At 40.7% G+C, this 21,756-nt stretch overlaps 1 protein-coding gene across 2 annotated transcripts in view; it reads right to left on the reverse strand.

The window, feature by feature from the left end:
- The window catches only part of Lrrc1 (leucine rich repeat containing 1), a 129,680-nt gene that overhangs the window by 12,426 nt on the left and 95,498 nt on the right, over positions 1 to 21,756 (reverse strand). For both annotated transcript variants that reach the window (XM_020155398.2, XM_074081917.1), the window contains exons 5-10: positions 15,945 to 16,001; positions 15,595 to 15,658; positions 14,992 to 15,066; positions 12,440 to 12,584; positions 10,535 to 10,653; positions 8,882 to 8,965 (exon numbers count right to left, since the gene is read on the reverse strand). In XM_020155398.2, coding sequence (XP_020010987.1) covers positions 8,882 to 8,965; positions 10,535 to 10,653; positions 12,440 to 12,584; positions 14,992 to 15,066; positions 15,595 to 15,658; positions 15,945 to 16,001 — 544 coding nt within the window. The remainder of the gene's footprint in view (positions 1 to 8,881; positions 8,966 to 10,534; positions 10,654 to 12,439; positions 12,585 to 14,991; positions 15,067 to 15,594; positions 15,659 to 15,944; positions 16,002 to 21,756) is intronic.

Genomic DNA, 21,756 nt, shown 5'->3' on the forward strand with positions numbered 1-21,756 from the left:
AACTCGCAGACATTTCTTAATCTCTTGTATACTTTTGCCGGCAAAGTATAAAAGTCAGTATCTGCGTCAGTGTCAGTTTCTATTAGCTTTTATTTTTTTTTAAGCAAGCAATTCAAAAGTAACCGAGCTTTGCATGCCTAGTCTGCAACAGGTTATGAATAGAGTTGAGTGATTCCCCTGAACAAATGGGCTGTGAGTTCTACAGTCAGGAAAGCTGAACCAAGGGCTGGAAAAATAACTTGGTCCCAGACACAGACATTCTGCAGGACCCCATGAAGTACCACATTCTTCTGGGCCTTGCTGTCCTGACTAGAAAGGCTTATGAAGGAATCCACTGATGTCTCTGACACATGGAAAAATACTATTCTAGGGCCTCCCACTGTGGAGGAAGAGCAAGAGGACTGAACAGTCGAAGATATCTGAGTACAGCTTCTGCCCTTTTCTATTTATACATGTGCTGAATATATGTACATAATATGCTAAAAAGCAGAAAGCAAAGTTATTACATAGCAATCTTCATGCACAATCTTTATGTCTTCCCTTAAGAGTTAATATAAGAATTTCAAAATAATACATTTAGCGACCATATTTAAGCATAATGAGTATAAAAGAAAAATAAACACAAAAAGTGCACAAACTAACATGTCTATTGTCACATGGAAAGCTCCCAGGTATATAGAAAGGATTATTGGATTGTCTCTTTTATTTACCAGTATTTACATCACAGTAAAACGATTATTCTGAAATACACCTTGTATTTTTTATCTTACTGATTCTTATGTAAATGTCTTTCTTGTTTCTGTCTTTTTAAATCTTACTAATCATCCAAAATTAGCTAATAAATGTCTCTATAATCCTTCCATAAAGTCTTCTCAGAATCCTGTGGTCTATATGACAAGTTGCTCTCATAATTATGGTCTAACTTTGTGGTAGGACAACATGTCTCCTCAAGATTCTTAAGCTATTTGATCAAATTACTGTTTATTTGTACACATTTCCATATAATTAGGGTACCTGGCAAGTGTAGTAATCATGCTATCCATGTAGGCTCCTGCCATGTGGAGCCTATATACTTACCAAATTTCTCAGTTACATGTGTTTATACACTTTATTTGCTTGCCAAAGACTGCTGCTTAAGGGGATCTGGTTCTAGGTGCAGCGATGGGGAAAACAAAGCTCTTCTGCATTGTAGCAACAACCACAACGGGAGGCTCTCTTACGCTGCATGAATGTAGAGCCCAATACAGCATCCTGTATTGGAACCTTTGGGAGTTTGGTGTTTCTTCTCTCCACTGAACTCACCAGTTCTATCACATGCCCAGGAATATGAGGGAAGGAAAGGAATCAAAGCCCCAATCTTTCTGAGGACTGACAGCACTAGATTCTCTGAGAAGCTTAGGCAGTCCTGATATGGAATTCCTGAGGCTCCCGTGGGGCACCCCTGCTCACCCCACCGAGTAGACAGGCATCTGCATGACGTCTGTACAGGATGTCCAGTGTGGACACTCCTGCCTAGAGTGAGATCTTCCAGGTCAGCCCCTGGCTGAGGGTGGAGACTCCTTGCCCTGGTCATCCCTACCTAGCTCTGAAGAGATAGGTTTTATCTGTACCTGAAGCAGGCAAAACCGAAAAGACCAGTTATTCACATGATCACCATCAACCCAGAGCCGGAAACCTCTGGAAGGCATACAGAGCTGAGGCTGCACGGGGATTCAGGGCTGGGAGTCTTGGCTTAGAGCTGTCTACTGTCCCAGTCACCTGTAAGGTATCTGTTTGGATCCTACAGCTACACTAAATGAGCATTTTTTAATTTGCATCCTATGCATAGCTCATATATTTCATAATAAAAAAATAAAGTAGGCTCTAAATAACCCTTAGGTATTTGGGAAGGAAACAGTGTAATTTCCATTGGAGTGTGTGAGCTATCTACTGTGCTTATAGTCTAATTCCACTCCCCTTTTCCTCTCCCACTCTAGTCTCACACCCATTTGAGATGTCAAGGGGTGGAAAGTGATTGTGTGTTTAAGAGCCTCTTAGGCTCTCTGGGTTGTCAGAGCAGCCAGTGTGACCTCCTGATCTCTATTGTCTATGCTGTTTGGAAAACAAGCCAACAAAGAGCAAACACTGCTGCAGAGTATGCTGGGGACGTCTTTATCACCCACAAAGCACATGCTGTCCCAGGCAGACACTCACACAGACACAGGCTCCTTCCAACTCAGCCAGGAAGGCATGGCACAAGCCTTTGGTTTTCATAAAAAGTTATTAAGTAGTCAAAACAATAACTCAGAAGACAAGAGCTCATTCTATTCTTCAGAGGGGAATGTGGTGAACGGTGGGAGCAGCATTCTCTGAGATCACACAGACAAGAGAATGTAGGCTCAGCCATATGTTTTGTGGGTTTGGATATATTACTTTAACCAAAACTAACAATAAGAATTAAATTAAACCACATATATAATTTAGTGCCTATCACAGAACCCAGCCTGTTGTCACTGCCAAATAAATGTGGTAGCTATTATTTTTCCAATAACGAAAGTCCTGATCAACACCTGGGTACCTACTATGTCCCTAGAACCATGCTGCTGCTAGGTCATCTCTTTGCTGAGCTCACCGAAATACCTTGAAAACTGTCTTCCCAACAGCGTATCCTAGTGCCACTCTGTATGAAAATCAGTGAAAGATTGACATGAGCTAAGTATTGTATTACACATATACTCAGATGTATTTTTACTTTCTCTTCTGGGGTCAGGTGAGTCAGAATACTGAAGGCTCCTTGTTGGTCCCCAGGATAAAATGTCCGTGGCACTCACAAATTCTGGGAAGCAGAGTCCCTGTTTAAATAACTTATTACCAGTTATGTAGGAAGCTGATATTTTTAAACTTCCCTTAAACCACATAATAGCACCTTCCCAGAATACAAGGGGCTGGACTTGAATTCTCTGAGAATTATAAAATGTAGCTGAGAATGCTTGCTTAGCTGTTTTCTGACTCTGTTAACTCAAAATGATACCATTCTTCCTCACCTGTTTGGCACTGATCTAATCTACCTCCAGGAGCAGGACCTGCAGGCCACCGAGCAAGCCTTGACACAGGCCAACTTTTACCAGGTTAAAAAAAAAAACACTTAGTGCCTGCAGGTGATATTTTCATGGAGGAGATATCCAGACAGAGTCAATGACTCAAAGAAAAAGTCCATCAAAGAAAGAGTCACCCTTGTCTACTTGTTTTCCACTTTGCAAAGGCCTTCCCTATGTGGAAAAGAGTTTTCTTTCAGCATCCTCCTTCCAAGATTTGTAGCAGAATGGAACCCACATTTAATTGGCCAAAAAGCAAACTCTGGCCAAGATGGAAGCTGACCAGAAATAACAGGATGCACAATGTTAGTATCCCATCATCCCCTATGGTGTATCATTCAAATGTTCCTTCCTTCATAAATATTTTGGAAATCACTGGCTTTGAGATGCCCTGAATTATCGGGCCACTGACATAAAAATATCCACTAACAGCTTTGGCATTCTTTTTTCTGATTATTATCAAATAGCTTATGCCAGCTGACAAAAACCACAAATACGCAGGAAAGCTCAATGAAAAAAATCCTACCACAGAGAGACGATCAGTTTACATTTTGAAGTACAACCTTCCAGAATTGCCAACATGCATTCGTGATTATGCATACATGCATTAACAAAATTAGGACCATGCTATGGCCTTTAGCTCATATGTCATCAAGAACATGTTCTCGTGTCTTTATATTTCTAAAGGGAACTGTACTGACCACACAGTTATGTCCTTCTGTGGCTGTGTAACAGATTATTTAACAAATTGCCTGTGTTCGATGGTGCTGGTTAGTTCTGCCACTTCTTTGTTGTGTGAGTGTGGACGAGTTACTTAACTTCTCTCAGTCTTAATTTCATAATCTTTGTTGGATGCTGACAATGATTTGCCTATACCTCGAGTAACTGTTGTGAAAATCAGACAAGAATAAACATGAAAGCACTCGACACAGAGACTGGCACACGGTCACTGCCTGTATACACGTGTGGCTCAGTGTACGTGGCTGGCATGGCGCCTGAAACATATTAGCTGCTCTTATAAAAGGTAAGAAGTGTTCTTGTGCATTTTTAGTATGTGACCATGGATATTTTCTTGGGATAAATTCCTAGAAGTGGAACTGAAAAAAGGGTTAAAGTTTAATAATACCATGTTCCCTTCCAGAGGGGCCTACTAATTTATACCATGATAGGTAATATCTACTTCCCTGCATATCTGTCAACAGTTGGTATTATATTTAAAATCTTGACATTCTGAGAGGTTAAAAATATTTCTGCATTTTTGTGACTACTGATTGTTTCACATTAAGAGCCATTTCTATTTTTTTCTTCTTACTTGTTTTTGGTTTTGTCTACTTTTCTGTAGTAGGTGTATCTTTTTTCTCAGTGATGTGAATGAATTCTTAATAGACTTAAAGAACAATATCCTTCCTTTGAGAATGTAAATGTCTTCCTCCCTCCAGGTTGTCTTTACTTTCTTGTAGATCAGAAGTCACTTTCAGGTAGACAAACCCATCAATTGTTTCTTTTATGACTTATTTCCTCTTTCAAGTTTAGGAATGCCTTCTCCATCTTGAAATATGATGATCAACTGTATTTTATTCTAATATTCTTAGATTTTACATGACTTCTTCTTATCAGTAACTCATTTTAGAATGAAATGGAAACAAACTAAAGCAATTTCAAAGTATAATAAAAGGGCAGTGAACACTGTCCACAAAATAAACACTCATCACCACAGACATTTCTAAACATCAAACTAACATTTACAGGTTGCCTGATTTTTTTTTTTAAAAATAGCTTTGATCTGCAAATTCTACCTTTTCTCATCTGACTGAATACGTATGAATAGGGTCACTTTCATTTTGACTCAATGTAGACAAAAAAGATGGACTCTAATCTCGTACATATCTTCAATTTCATTCAGCAAGAAATTCTTTATCCAGGCTGTTTGAAGGCAAACTTTGGGGAATATTCTGGAGCTACTTCTCTCATTCATCACACCCACAATTGATCATACACACACAAACTCCATGCCTGTGCACAAATCATACAGTACACAGTCACTTTCCCTTAACTCTTCCCTCCACCAAAAACATGAGTTTTTAAGGGACCTCCTCTTTCCCAGAAGCATAAATACTTAAGCAACAGGATGAGAAATGAAGGACACAAATAAGTGGCTTGAAAAATCCGAAGCATGCCATGTGCAGCCCTTGGAGCCAGGGTGGTGTCTGCAAAATGCAATTCAGTGGAGATAGATGAGATGCCAAGGTAGGCTTTCTCTACATAACACAAAATGTAATTTATGGAAAAGCATTCTTCTGAGAGCGAACAATCTGAACAAACTTAAAAAACACGTAACAATATAGGGTTCCAGGCCATGCAGTCATTTAAAAAAATTAGACTAAATGCCCAATATTTGACAACGAAAACACACAAAGCAGTCAGCTAATTTGAACCTTCATGCATTCAAGAAGCAAAGTAGAAGTGAGAGATGCAACTGTGATCTGAATGATACTTACAAGATAACAAGTTTACCTGACTTTTCTAAATTTCCAAGCAGCTCACAATTAAGAAAACAAGAGACATTCATTGATTTGCAAATGTTTACTACAAATAACACCATGAAACACAAACAAAGTATATAGCTGTGACCCACACGATACAAACATTTTCCTTTCAATCACTTGGGAAAAATACACTACAGACTAAGGACTGGAGCCATAAAACTGCCAATATAAATACTATCAAAGTAAAAAAACCAAAAAAGACAAAGTATAGGAAGAACTACACAGCACATCAAACCAACAACAATGAATACAATTTGGATTTGAGCATATAAATCGAATTGATTAGCGTTTCAGTTAAGGTATGTCAGGTATGCGACTTAATCGTTTGAGAGAAAGTAACACATTTTTGAAAGGAAAGAATACAATCAGAAAACTGCAGAATTTGATAACATGGTATGAAGCATGGAGGTGGAGGCAGAGCCAGTGGGCACACATGCACCCACACTCTCTCTCTCACATGCACGGTCACAGGCCCATTACACTCACTGCAGACGCACAACACGATGGTGCTGCCAGGCCAGTGTGACACAATGTGAGGTCAGGAGGCACATGGGGGTTAGCTGCTCAGCCAAGATGGTCAGGGGACAAGCACTCCAACCATTTTCACCGGGTACCAACCAGGACCCACAGCAGAACCTGGGGCATGCACTCAGCAAGTTTCCTACCCGGGGAGCTGAGTGTGTGTGAGTAGGACTGAAGATGTTAGAAAAGATCCCATTCCTAAAAAAATCAAAATCACTCTCTGCTTTTATCAGAAGGCTGAAGAACAAAAGTACTGACTTCATTCCCTTATAAAACTCTGGCTGCCAGGAAACAAATCATAATTTCCCAGAAAAGTGGACAAAATGAGATAGCTAAAATGCTTTAAAGCTAGAAATGTTTTTGCAGCATTTTCACTTCATAAAAACTGTCTTGGTAAATTTAAGCAGACACACAGCAGGTATTAGGTATAACCCTCTATAATCAGAAACACTGAGTGTGGGTTTCATCCTTAAAACTGAAAAAGAGGACTCATGCTGAGTTGATGGTGGCTGTTCCATAATGAATTCCCAAATTCTTGTCTAGAACATGTACCTGTTAAAGACGGAATCCAAGGGAGATCTACAGAAGCTGGGGAGGTGGGGGGCGGTGGTGAAACTTACCAGGGACTAACATTAATCTTAAAAGTGTTCTCTTAAATATTAATAATGAAAACCAGGACTGTAAAATAGGCATAGTGTGGGGGGGAGGGTACTAGTAGGAAGGGGGAGGGTGAAGGAAGGAGATTAAGGTGACAGTGTATGGCAGATGGACTTCATATACCTGTATGAAACAGATCCAAGAAACTACCTACAATTGCTTTAAGTGGGGTGGGGAGGGAGCTGAAGGGGAGAGACAATGAGGCAATGTAAATAAAGCACAGTGCAATTCTAATCAGAATTGTCACTATGAATCACCCCCTGCAAAATTTATAATAAAAATGTGTTCCCTCCAGCATTTGTCTTGAAAATACTTCTAGGCTGCAATAATTTTCTGAAGTGTCCATACTAAAGGTAATTAGACCTTTCTTTACTTAATCAAGGTCTTGCCCTACCTCTAGGTCACACAGATAAAAAGGCCGGGCCAAACATGAGTTACCTGAGTTGCCCTGTTTTTGTTAGCCAGTCACCGAGCAGTAGACTGGAAACTGGAAGGCTCATCTTTGGAGCCTGACTCCATCAACTCCTGGCTATATGAGCCCTGGGAAAAAGACTTGCAGGCCTCAGCTTCCTTGTCTGTAAAATGAGGAAATCATCATGACTTCAAAGACTATTGTGAGGACCCAGTAAGTCAGCAGACTCAAAATCACGTAGTGTAGTACACGGCATCGAGGAAGAAGGTAAATAGTCTTTTCTACTTCCATGCTGCCTTTGTGTGTCTAATCCATTCCCAGTCAACAAGGGTTATTCAGCAAGATTAAAATTAGTGTTCAGAGGGTCAGCTGTGTTTTAGTTTTTCACTTAGAGAGTAGAACCAAAATGTTTTGATCAGCAGAATCTTAGTTGTGACCCAGTTTGGCTGAGATACAGACTTAACTCCTTCTGCTGGAGACAGTTTTATTTAGACGCCAGTGCTCATATTAAAGATGTGTCAGATGAGAAATGTGTCACATTTACAATCAATATTCTCTTGCTTCTACTGAGGAATGCTGACTGTCTTACCCAGAGAAGACTGGGCACTGTGATCAGAAAACCAAGATGAAGAAAAAAAGCAGGAAGTCAGGCCAAGCTCATTGCACCCTGAGAAGTAGCTCTAGGGAAGAAAGTGGCCTTCAGTTCTGGCTGGTTGGAGACAGCTTTGAAATACTTCCAAGATAGATGTTGGAAAGGGTCAAAACAGAGAAATATGAAGACAACTGGACCTGGCCAGCGAACACATCACATAAGGAAAAGCCCTCTTATGTGGTACCCAGCAAAGGAGAAGCCTCATCAACAGCTCAGCTGATGTAGAAGAGAGGAGCTTATACTTAAGTTTTAGGCTATATTGCTAAAAAAAAAAAAAAAAATCAATGGCTCTTTTCCCATCAAGCTCTCTGAGTTCCCAGTAGAAAGTAAACCTTCTTCAACAAGGCACTAGACACCTTTCTTTGATCTACTCTGGGCTCCCTCTGAGCTGCTAGTGTTCCAACTCCTTTGATAGAATTCAAATGTCATCTCAGTCCACATATCCTCTCCACATGGATGGTGATTATCTCTTTTCTCCTACTTGGAGTACAGACAAGAAGAAAAAAATCCTAGGAGCTGCTGCTTGCTGTAGTCTCCCATTGGCCTTTCTTTCTGTGACGCCTTTATGAAGGGTTTATTCACTCTTTTCCCAGACATAAACACAGCCTACTGGAAATCTCTGCCCAGAAACAGGGCTGCATCAAGATCCTTACTTATCATCACAGTGGCTTATGGAACAGAGTTTGACTTCACATTAAATTCAACACTCAAACCAAAAGTCACTTACTTCCTCTGTCAAACTCCCAAGTTACTCATTTCTGTCAACGGTGTCACCATTCTCTGTATGGGAAACCCAAAATACCAATCTCTCCCTCTCTCTTGTTTAAAATCTTACCAATTCACCTTTCCCAATTCTTCATCATGTGACTGATGATCATTCTTTGATATTGTTCCTTGAACCAGCTTTATGCTAATACCTTTAACAATCACCAAGTAAGTTTTGTAAACATTGAAAAACAATGTGTGTGTTATTATTATTTCTTCACAATTATCATATTACTTCTGTAACAGCACATACCTCTTTTGGTAAAGACACTAATTTATTTCTGTCTGCATTCAAGTTGCTCAACTTCTTCAGTTTTCCAATGCTCCTAGGCAAAGTCTGTTAAAATAACATTTTATTATTAATTTACCATGTATTTTTAACACAGCTGAAAACAAAAAATGGTATTTGCCAGGACTCAGTGAATATCCAGCAAGAGAAGCAAGTTTTTCCTGAAGATCAGATACTTTTAATGATCACATGGGGAAAGTAGAATGAAAGATTCTGAGTTTTTGTAAGCATGATATGATGTTTCAAAGAAATTAGATCAAAGGGAGACAGCTAGAAACAGGGACACACCTGATAAAGAGGAACTGAATGTTTTTCAACTCAAAAAAGTGAGATCTGGCATCTCCAAGATTCATCCCCGCCCTGCCTGCCCTTCAAGATCGACACTGTGACCACGGCTTCAATGACTGTAGAAGTCACAGTGCTGTGGCAGGGAGTCCGCACACGCAGCAGTGCTGTGAGGCCAGGGGAGGAAAGGGAACTGTGCCGGAATGGAGAAAGATGAGCAGACCCCACAGGAATAGGTTCGGCTTACATGAAGTCTTTGACACTCCAATGGAACCTGGGGTGAATATTTCGTTATGATTGTAATGATTACCCTTTATAAGCCTAAAACTACTCACAAGGACAAGAGGATTTCATAACTTCCACCACACCTGTCAGAGGATGGTAATTTGAACAACCTGAGGAAGGATGTTACTGAGTTCCTGCACCAAGTCTAAGTCCTCATTCTTCTCTTACTATCTTTTTCTGCTCTTTACACATGAAGAGCACTGCTCATTTTACTTAATATAGGAGAAAAAGGGAGAAGAGGGGGAGAAAAAGAACAGAGTAAAAAGAACAGTGAAGATGGAAGAAAGAAAGTCAAAAGGAAAAGAAAAGAAAAGTGGAGTAAGTAAACTGAAGAAAAGATGGTGGCTACAAGGCAACTGAGGTGAGCAAAAGGATGAGTGTCAACAGATGGTGGGATGAGGGACAGAAAGAAGCAGGAAGGGAGAAGACAACTGAGCTCTGTCAGCACACTAACCCACTTTTGCCAGGTGGAACATGCACTGCCTTTGTCCTTGGTAGGCAGAAGAAGCTGGTTCTAAGTGTGGGACCCTTGCAGCCACTACTGCCCCTCTCCCCATTTTTAGGTTGAAGTTAGCAGCAGCCCTAATCAAAGCTTATCAGATACCATTTTCTGGCTTCCCTATAAGTTCATTCCTGAGTCCCAATCCAACCAGGGATTTCCCTGCCAAACCACCATTTCTTCTCCCTGTTTGCTCAAAAGAATTCAGGAGAGAAGTCAGAGGAGTCCTTGAACTATGTTTCACTGGTGGTCTCTGGACATGCCGGCAAGAGACATCAATGTCTATCAGCAGTGATTTACCCCACACCTCACCAGGGACTCTGTGAGGTGTCAGTTCAGCCCTAGATGGCAAGTACCACACTAGGGCACAAACTTCACAGGGGAGCCTAAACGCTTTCTTTGCATAAAACAGGCTAAAAGTTGATGAGGAATTATTTTCAAAGCTGCTTTTTGAGATGCAACATGAGGAAATTTCCATTTAGTCCACTCACATTGTCAGGAGCATCTACACTAATGAAACTTCATCATACTGTGCAAACCACACTCACCAGGAGCCGATTTTCTGTAAGAACTAACTCCGTGAGACTTTCACAATCCCCGACTGCTTCAGGCAACTGTGAGAGTCTGTTCTGATCCACCTTCAGGATTGACAGTTTCTTTAGTTTTCCTGCAAAATTGTATTTAAACTCATTAGTTACAATTGTTTTCCTAATCACCACTTGGTATTTCTTATTGACTGGTCTTTTTTTGTTTTAAATAGCTACTTATTTTCCCCCTGTCACACAGCTTTTCACACTATGAAACTACATCACGGTTATTTAGATTACTAAAGGTTGAGAGTTAGAATAATTTGTTCAGAATATCAAAAAACAGTCAGTAATTAGAGACAAATCATTTAAAAAGGCACTATCTAAAAATCCCTTATCAAAGTCAGAAAAATTAAAGAATAAACAGCTGGCTCTTGATGCATCTTTAAGAGGAGTTGTTTCATGTATGGAAAGGATCTTCCATCCTACCCCAAGAGAAATCCTAACTAAAAGCAATATAATGTAATTTATAAAATCAGCTAGAAGTGAAAATGAGTCAGTGATATATTTCTACATGTGCAGAACAAGACAGTCTCTTGAGAGTGATATTAAGGACTAAATCTACTTTACTCTGGGCAGAAAGACTTGACTCACAAAGTGATGTCTACAAGCCATGAGGACAAAGAACTTGTGTGGCCACAGCTTCCTCAGGGTTCCCCCTAAGAAAGGAGAAACCCCGAAATCATTCATATTCTTGCTTTCAACTTAAGTCAGGTCCTGGGTCTATACAACAGGTGCCTTCATTTAGCAAGAGCCATGGCACAAAGACATGAAGCTGAAGAAAGGGAATGCTGAAAGAACCATCTTGCTTTGTGTGCAGTCACAGGCAAAGCAGGAGAATTAAGTGATTCTTAAGCTCCGTGTCTGGCACAATCCATAGCCTACTTACACCGTCCCTGGAGGGTTTCACCTGCCCTCTCCATCAGGAGACATATAAGCATTCTCTACTTATATGCCGGGTACAATGAACCTTAACGGAAGAGTCTCCTTAGCCATATTCCCAGAAATAAGTTCTGCAGCCTCTCCTGGAGCCTCCCCCTCCTCAGTTTCAGCTACTCCAAAATGCAATGCCCGTATTCCTACTGTTATCAGTTACTATTTCCATCTTGACCAAATATAGAAAGTAGTCCTCTGTTCCCCAGATTCTCCAACTACTGAGTATCCAACAAAAACTTCCTTTGATGTTTTCAGTAAAACTCAAAGACAGGAATCCTATGACAATTCAATGGTTAAATACAATTTCTTTTAAGTTCTAAGTGGCTTTGCTGTGGTGGTGATACCAGTTTATGTCTGTTTATACCTTCTCTGTGTTTGATTTCTCACACTGGACTGAGTTCCTTTATAGTAAAAGGAAATGTCTGGACTGACTATTTTTAAAGGAAACAGCATAAAATGGTTAAAAGACTGCTCCCAGCATACTACAAAAGGCTCCACTCAATCATACCACTCCTCCCTTTAAGAGCACCTTCCCTAGGTCATGCAATTAGGTCCAAGTTGCTTTCTCCTAAACTGTTTAGGATGCTGAATTAGGAATGTTTCACTGATTGCTCATATGCCTTAAACTCACTCTATTATCTAGGCTAATCCCTACTGAAACCACTGAGACAAGACACGGATAAAGTAAATGAGTCAACAGGTAAAAGTAAAAATGCTTGTTGTTACTACCAAGCCAGGATGGCAGAAATACTTGCAGTGTAGAGGAGATTAAATATATTCAATATTCTTTCTTATCCCTTCTTTAAAAACAAGCAACAAGGAGTCTTTCAGGAGTGACATTCCCAGACCCTGACAGTAACAGCATGAGGCTCCCAATGCTTAAGACAACAGCAGGGGGAACCTTTGCAGCTAGTGCTTTTCCACACTTACCGATGCCCTCTGGGATGGTCTCCAGTAAGTTCTGGGAAATCACTAAATCCGTTAAAGAAGTCAGGCCACTGATTTCTTCAGGAAGTCTTTCTAGCCTGTTTTCAGAGACATCTAAGCACAACAGGTTCTTCAGATTTCCTATTTCCTATCAACGGAACAGAGAAACTCATGCTTGAAACTATCACAGTGCAGAGGTGTTTGTTACAATGATTTTTCACAATCAAATCCTGAGGTTCTCAGGATGTTTGTTTTAACAGATATCCAAATGTGAAGAAAGGCATAAATTTCTAGCCCTTCCTCCAATGAAACTGAGAAGTTGTGTGAAGAACAGACATGGACCTACGAGGGATTCAAGCCATCCACCTCAGACAAGCAAAGAGTCACTCTCAACAGATGAAGATACAGCACCGAGAGAAAACAGATGACTGTCACAGACTTGGGGGGTGGGGATGGGGAGAAGGATAAAACCCAATTAATTGTCTGTGTGTATAATCTTTCACTAATAAGCAGCTTACACTTCAGGGGGACCCTGGGGTTTTCTCTGGTAAGAAACCATCTACTTTAGCTTTCCTTCCATCCAAGGTGGTACTTGTTGACACAAACATCAACTCAACTGCTGCCCAGCAAAACTGGAGCACACAAACCCATTAATTATCTTCAACAAAAGAAAAGGGAAGCACACCACTTTTAATGTAAAAAAAAAAAAAAAAAATCTATCCAGGACCAGCAACTTGAGTGATTCAACCAGTACTTGAGTGATTCTACCAGCTCTATTTAAGAGTTCCTTGCTTTTCGCTCCCCAAATTCACATTTTCTCTCTTATTACTGCCTCCACTTTTCCATACCTATTACCCTATATTAAATTCCTACTCTCATTACCCTTTTGACTATTAGCTCTGCCAGTTGCATTTCAGACTTGACTTCTCCTTTCCTGGTCCAGTCTACAAACTGTACTGCTTAATTTCCTCTCTGAAAACCTTGCTAGTCTAGTCACATAATTGTATCAGCCTTCTATTCAAAAAACAAATAGTGGTTCCCGGATGTCTACCTAAGTACAAATTCCTCAGTCTACACTTGATCTTGTCTGATCTGCTCTTTCCAGCTTACTTCCTGTTTAATGTAAGTCTCGGCACACTCCCCTGTATTTCCTGTCTTAGGACACCAGACTGTATTTCTGCTAATTTCAGACTAGACTCCCACAGTCACTCCAGTTTCCATTAATTCCTCTTAACAACATCTTTGTATCCTCTTCTTTCTATCATCAATGAAAACAAGAAGATAATTCTGAGACTTTAAGGTATGTTTAGTCCTGGTTTAAGGCAAGTTTATACCCTGGGGTGAACAGACTTTTCAATAATCATACAGCATGATGCACCGAGCTGCAGTGCCTCTGTGTTTGGAAGGCCACACCTCACACATCTGCACATCCAAATGCTCTGCCCTGCTGTGCTCCACAGCTGACGTTTCACTACACCATGGTATTTCTTCCCCATCCTTTGATGCCCAGAGTAACAAGCATTCTGTCAATCAGGATTTCCCACACTTTTCCTAGAGAAATGTGAAATCTCAGTATTAGTCAAACCATACCCACACTAGGTGCGAATCTGTCTTCCTTTTCCAATTACAGCCAAGACTTCAGAAATCAGCCTTAATGAATCAGTTTCTTAGTTCTGCTAGTCATTAAGTGACATCATAGTAACTTCAGTGCTATAACTGCAACAACTGAAATTCACTTGAGCACTTCCTTCTGGTGTCAGACTTCCTTGCCTTGGTCTGCCATTGCCCACCACAGCCTATAGCCCATCAGAAGTGGGCCATAAGCCAAGCAGGGCAGAACCTGAACTCCTTTAAAACTCACACCATGAAAGATACATTGAGTCTATAAACACTCCTACAAGACACCCCAAAGGATAAAAGCATTAGTCAGAGAAAAACAAAATAACAGGAAGAAATGCCCATTGTATTCGGGGATTTTTTTTTAGGTTTCTCAGTTGCTCTGTCAGAAAGTGGGACCAGTCTGTTGGACTCCATCAGAAGGTAACCAAGCACTCAGGAGTCTCGTTTCATGTACATCACGGTTCTCACACTTGGCAGCAGTAGGAAAAACATGAACGCCATGATGTGCCAGCTAAACTGTGAGTGACAATTGGAAGAAAATATGGAGTAAAAGCTCTTTATACTGCTTTTACTTCAACAACGACATGGCAGATGTGGTCAAAATGATCCTAAAGCATTTGGTACATCATGTACCATCAGAATCATGGTCCTGGTGATTTACAGGTCTCCTGGGTTTGAAGTATGCTTTGTGGGCAGCAAGGATAAACTAAATACAGACTTCACAAACTAAAGCATATATTCACTCTTCCTAGAGACGGTAGGTGAGGTTTTCAGTTTCCTTGGGGCAACATGCTTTTCCAAATGTGCTTTTTCAATCAATATTTTTGGCTTCTGAGATCCTTCTTTAGAAAATCCCATGCAGAAGCCCAGAGAGCACTCAAAGTTTACTGTTGTTGTTCGATGTTTGGGGGAGGTACAGTGAAATTCCTGCTCACCTGAGGTAATTCTGACAGTTGATTTCCATCCAACCAGAGGTCCTTCAGATGTAGGAGGGCTCCAATTGATTCTGGCTAAAACAAAAAGAAGTAATGTTATTGTAAAAAAGATACGATTCTCAGTCTTCCATTAAAAAAAAAATCAAAGAATCTTAAATCATCTAGTAAAAATTGGAATAATTTCAGCTACTTGGGAGACAGAGATTGGGAGGATGGAGATTCAAGGCCACCCCAGGCAAAAAGTTAATGAGAACTCATCTCAATTAGTCAGGCAGGGACCCCAATTTCACCAATAACTAATTAATTAATTACTATAGCAGATGTTTGTTGTTACTCTTCTAATATCAAGGCCCCCCTTCTTAAAGTGCCTCAAACTTTCCCCAAGTTAGGCAGTGACTTCCATTTATACCTAAAGCTCTAGCTCTGACCCTTCCCATAGCTGAGTCATAATTCTTACTGAAGCCCATTCCCCCACAGCCCCAGGTTTTAAGACCTGGGGACGTACTGTGGCTTCACCAGCATCCCTGCAGACCTCTTTGAAATATTTTGTGATCATAACCAAGGACAAAGATAACTTCAAATCTCTCTTTGACTCACACTTACCAAATTATATATCTCATTATTTCCCAAGTCAAGTTCTTCTAGTCTCCGTAGTTGGGTAAGAGAGCTATTTTAAAAAGAAAACAGACAAACAGAAATAAAAAAAACACTCAGAGGAGACTCGGACATGCTGAGCAATGTAATATTCCTCACTGGGACTAGTTTCCCAGAGTAGATTCATTTGGAGTTGACGGGAGTAAACACTGCACGAGGACTACCATGGGAAGGCGGGCATCTCCCAAGGTGGGTATCAAGAGGCACAGAACATATGACAGAAGGCTGTAGTCCTTTTTAAAAACAATATTTAAACCTATTTGCTACAGAATCCTCTCTTATTTTCCCCAGATACTCACTCAGGAAGATAGGTAAGAAGATTCTCTCTCAATTCCAGTGAAGCCAGGTTGTAAAGACTAGAAGCAAAAGGCAGAGAAAAGTGTAAGGGAAATTCCTGAGGTTGTCCCACTCTCCCCCACCACAGACATGCTTAACACAAGCAACTCTTGGCTAACCTTGTGTGTCACTTCTTCCCAGGGTGAAAATATCTATTACCACCACCTCCTATCCCTGTTAGGTCAACATAATCTCTACCTCCCAAATTTTAATATTAGGATAGTAATAAAATGAATAAAAGTGGAGTGTGTCCTGGCTCCAAGGTACCCTCACTCACATACTTTGTACACTTGATATGTGGAAATAACTCGCTAGCCATTAAAAGACAACCACTCCCTAGACCCAGAGATGCCAAATATGAGCCTCTTGACTTCAGAATGTTGAAAATGCACTGTTATCATAAAACAGGCACAGCCTTTCATCTGGAGGAGCTCCGTCCTCTTCTTCTCAACATCCCTGGAGACCAGGCCTGTTTTAAAAGCAGAAGGAGTCTCATCCAGGGAGCACAAGTCCTCCACTTAAGGTCACAGTTCGCCAAGGAAATAACGCCCCCTTTACACGCCAGGGAAAACGTGATGCATCCTGCATGGCATCTGGGACACAGCACCGGCGCTGCGGTTTTCACCCTTATTCAACTCTACAATGGTGCTCTCTGCAGCAGATTCTTCAGCCCCGGGTGTAATCAACTCTATCAGGAGCACAGTTCGATGAGACAGATGTCCTCCACACACATCTGACCCATATCTGGGTCAATTCTGACAGGCAGTGACAATACCGTGTCGCCAGAAGCCCTCACACACTGAGCTGTGTCAGCACCACACAACGTACAGATTCAAAAAAGAAGCAATGTATCCATTATCTCAATGGGCACCTCAACTGTGCTCCAGCCCTAAACTCACACTTGCTAATATCACTACAGTGACATCCAGGCTGGGAGGAATTTTACTTGAATAGATAGCAGTCAGATATCATCCCAACACCCTAATCTGCCTTAATCCTCCACTCTCCCTCTTAACAAAAAAGCCAGAACCAGTGAATTCAAAAAACTGGTTTTCTAACATTAGAAAACATGCATTTAAACAGTAAACAGGCAGGCTTAGAACCTGCTTGCCAGAAAATATATTTTATCTGTACTATGGAATGTGCAAATTCTGTATCTCCAATTTTAGAAAACTGACAGTAGTTCATCATTAAAGTCAGAGCAAAAACCAAACAAACAAATAAACAAAACACCCAAATCTCCACTAATACATAATCATGGATTTAAAACCATTTTCTTACATAAAGGGTAACTAGTTGGGAAACTGCAGTTACCTAGTTTTACCTTCTCTTTGACCAAGTGTTTATGTGGAAGAAATGCCAAGGAGAAAGGGAGGAGGGAGAGAACTGGCCACCCAGGACCTACTTCCAGAAGCCGTCTATAAAGAATAGCGGTAAGGAACACTTGAAAAGTAAAAGCAAAAATTTTAGAATACAGGGCTTCATTTGCAGTTTTAAATGTTCATGTTACCCCTAACCAGTTTTACTGGAAACCCGTGGCCATTTTTACATGTAGATTTTTTTTTTAAATCGCTGGTAGGATTGTTATTTATCTATTCAAAATTCATGACTTTCATGCCTGTTTTGACAAATCCTCTGGTAAAAGGAGGAAAGTCCTTCTTTGCTTCAAAAGCTTTATTCACTGGGTATCATGATAAGCAGACCCTGTCATGCCGACAGTTTCCATAGCCTTGATCTGAGCATCTCCCACCTGAAACATAAAAGGAAGCCGGGGAGAAAGGCCTAGCTAAGGCAGGAGCTGCACAGGCCCCTTCCACACCTCCTCTCATGTGATCATGAGCGCTCAGCCTGGTCAGCACCTCCATGACAATCAGGCAGTGAGCAGCAGGTGAGGTGTGCAGCTACAAAGAGGCAAAGCCACGGTGTGAAGGGCAGAGCTCCTGGCCTCACCCTGTACTGTCCGGGCACATCAAGGGCTCTCTATTCTCTGCAAATCTCCAAGTTAAACTTTAAAATCACCTCTTGATCTGGAGTGCATCCATAAGTCTTATCTCCATAACCACACTAAGCAACACTTGGATTTTTACCATTTTACGGTGGGGGCGGGGGGTGGTATTAAGAAAGAGTAATGGGGTGGATTTGATCAAAGTGTATTATATAAATGTATGGAACTATCACAATGAAACTCCTTTGTATAATTAATTTACTCCAGGAAAAAAAGACATGAACATAGAATAAGGAATATTTTGGAAATAGGAAGGGAACCAGCAAGAGCGGAGAGGGGGAGTAAGTATGGATAATAGGAGGAACATAATAAAAACACTTTACATACTTCTGTGAAAATGTCATTATTTTGTACAGTATACACTAATAAAAACGCTTAGAAATAAGTGAAAATGATACATGTTGAAAAATTATCTAAATTTTGCCTTGAGGGTAAAAGGCACAGGCCACAGTTATTATAAACGCTAATGCCTGAGCAAAAATACTGTTAAAATGCCAACAGATCTGTGGCACTGTTCCCATTTTCATTATGCTAACACCCAAAAATAACACCCTCTCAAGTAGAAAGGTTCTGGCTATAAACTCAGTGTCCACTGCTTTTGGACAGAGAGAAATGTGGAAACAGAAGTACTACATTCACAAGAAAAGAAGGTTTTGTTTGTTTTTTAAGACAAGGTCTTGTAATACTGCTGAGGGTGGCCTCAAGCAATTTCTCTGAAGTGCTGGGAGTATAGGTATGAACCACTTTTTGAGACGTGGATAAACCAAAAATAAATAAATAATAAATAAAAGTCATATTAGCCTTTCTGAGGTACTGTTTCTCACTATGTTAAGCTATTTAAAAATAAAGAAACTTGGATATTATATAGACTCCACTGAACCACTGATAAAAGCCACTGTCAGTGTAAAAGGCTCAAATCTCAGTCCTGTCTGTCCCTCTCTAAAGAGCTGGATTTGCTTAGCTTCAGTGTTCCACTACTGGACCTCAGTGCCTCCTAAAATAAATACATTAACTGTTATGGCAACAAGGGCTCAGTATATCATCCCTTCACATGAACAGAGTCAGGAGTTTTTGCAATGCCTGTGCATCACTGCACTTGTCCCTCAGATACCTTACAGGTATGGGTGGCAAGTTAGGGTCTTCAGAAAGATCTGTATGCCCTACTACTGAATACCTGCTCAGAGGATAGGCCCAGAAGAAGGTAAGTGCTGGCACTGGCTACTTTTTAAACTTACTGTACATTGTCTATAATTGGTGACCCACTAGAAAGGGATAAAGTCTTTAGTTAGAGACTCCCACCTCCCGTATGAGCCCACACTCAGAATACTCTGGACAAGTCGTTCTCAGTTCAGAGTAAACTGTGAGTTTATTTCTCATCAGCAGCTTGCCTAAGTTAGTCAGTCCTGAGCCAAAGTGAGGGGCTCACCCTGCACACTCTAGAGGTTGGCTTCCAGATGGCTGGAGTAACAGCTGATGTAACACAAGGTCTGTGTCAACACAGAGTTGGACCCAAGACAATAATACAAAAGTGAATGGTATCCTTTCCTGGTCTTGCAGAATACAATGTTAGGACAGTGTCTGCCCCATCAAACAACGTAGTTAATTCACTTCACACATCTTTTTATCTCTTACAGGACCTACCAAAGAATGTGCTAAAGGAGGGTTGCTGGGTAGAACATGGCATTTTAACCTAATTCTGTATACATCAGAGCCCAAGAGAGACAAGGAGACCCAGACTCACAGGCATTAATCCATTATTTCAGGTGAAGCACAATAACGTCTTAAAAAATTAGACACGAGATGTAATATGAGAATTACTAGTGTCTAGTAGCCCTGCTACTAAAAATGACACGGGCAACTTAGTACATGACAGGTATCATCATAGCTGCTTTATAAGAGTTAGCCTTATGGATGAGAAAATAAGGCACAGACAGGGAACCTGAACCAGGTCTCACACACTGGTAAGTGGAAATTCAGGACTCACCAGGGAATCTGTGATGTCAACCGCTATGGTCTGCTTCAGAGCTGGTGAGCCAACATTGTGAACTGACCTTGTATTCAGTAAAAAGTTTTCACTCTACCTTTGTCCCTCACCAATCCAGCTTCCTACCACCAAGACCACCCTCATGGAAATCACCTGTAAAAACATCTCATATGGATTAATCCAACGCTCTTTTATGGGAAGACAAGACTTTGCATATAGTCTATATAGAATATATAGTCTTTTTTGGGGGCAGGGATACTGGGGTTTGAGCTCAGGGTCTTGAGCTTGCTAGGCAGGCATCCTACTACCTCAGCTACACCTCTAGCTCCACAGTCTTGATTTTTTTCCACTGGAAAGGTGGCACCCTATGTAAACCTGCCATTGTGATTCCTCTTATGCTCTTACACTGTACAAAGTAGTATTTTTAAACAGTTGCACAGTATCTCATAGTTTACATATCTCTTAATATTTTTAACCGGTTTCCGATCAACAGACATTCACCCCTCACTTTTAATTTCAGACAAATTTCTGTGTAATACTACTCGAATGACCTTGTCATCCTAAACAATAAATAGGATTTTCTGTCTTCCCTGCCACTCCTACCATTTGTCACCCAGAGGGGAGGAGAGGCAGTACTCACCAAGCGCTTGCAGGAAGTGGGTACACCTCCCTGTACACCCACTCACTGTCTCAAAGGGCCCAAGACAACAAGCACAAAGTTACACTCCTGTAAGTCGGAATAGAGGCCAACTGTATTTCCAGGATTCTATTTCAGGGACTGGGTGGCTGGTTTAAGGAATTTACATCTGTTCTCTGCTATGTTTTAAAAATCCTTTTTAAGCCATTTGAATTTTTTTCCATTTTAGTGACCAAAATCATTAAGAAAATTAAGAGTAAAAGAAATGAAGACAGACCAAGCGAACAAGTGGCAGTATACTGAAAAATACATTAAAATGTAAAATTCACAACTATGGTAATAGTATTTGATGTAGAAAACAAAACTGAGGGGGCAGTGGGGAACTGCATACACAGTCACAGTATTTCTGCTCCACCACACCAAAGGTGCATTTCAGAAATCTCTGATTAAAAATTTCCTTATGATGGCTTTGCACTGGAAAATGTGTGTGTTTGGGCGGGGGGGGGGGGTGCTGGGACTTTGAACTCAGAGCCTCACTCATGCTACATGTGTGCTCCACTGAGCTGTGCCATCCCATCTCCAAAATTTAAAAAGAAAATCTCCATTTTTTTTCCTGAAATAATATTTTACAGTAATTCCCAGGGCTCAACAAAGAACACTTAATATGGTTAACAGTTTTATAAAAGAAGATTTTCTCCTCTTACCACTCTAATACAACCTAGGTAAGCAGCCTAACGTAAGGGCTTTGTGAGCAAGGGCCATGAGGCCCCCCCCAACTGAAGTGCACTGAAATTAAGGTCAGAGTTCCCAAGGGCTGGAGGCACAGAACTAGACCTACACAACTAGTTCAATGTGCTAAGGAACCTAAGGTACTCTCTTGTTCTATTTGTATCAGCAATTGTCACACTAAAGGCTTATCAATAATAACCATTTAGCGACTGACAGCTGCTCTGGGTAATGTACTCACACAGTAAGCACAATTCTTTCTCCTCTAAGGATACTGTGTTTCAAGGGGAAATTTTAATTAAACAGAGAGACATTTAAACGAACTTCTTTTCATGGTATTAATTTCTTAGCAAATACTACAGACTTTCATGGACAGAGTTCCACAGATCTAAGAGTTTTTTGGTGTAACCTTTACTGTCTTTT

The sequence above is a fragment of the Castor canadensis genome, chromosome 8, assembly GCF_047511655.1.
Source record: "Castor canadensis chromosome 8, mCasCan1.hap1v2, whole genome shotgun sequence".
Taxonomy (NCBI): Eukaryota; Metazoa; Chordata; class Mammalia; order Rodentia; family Castoridae; genus Castor; species Castor canadensis.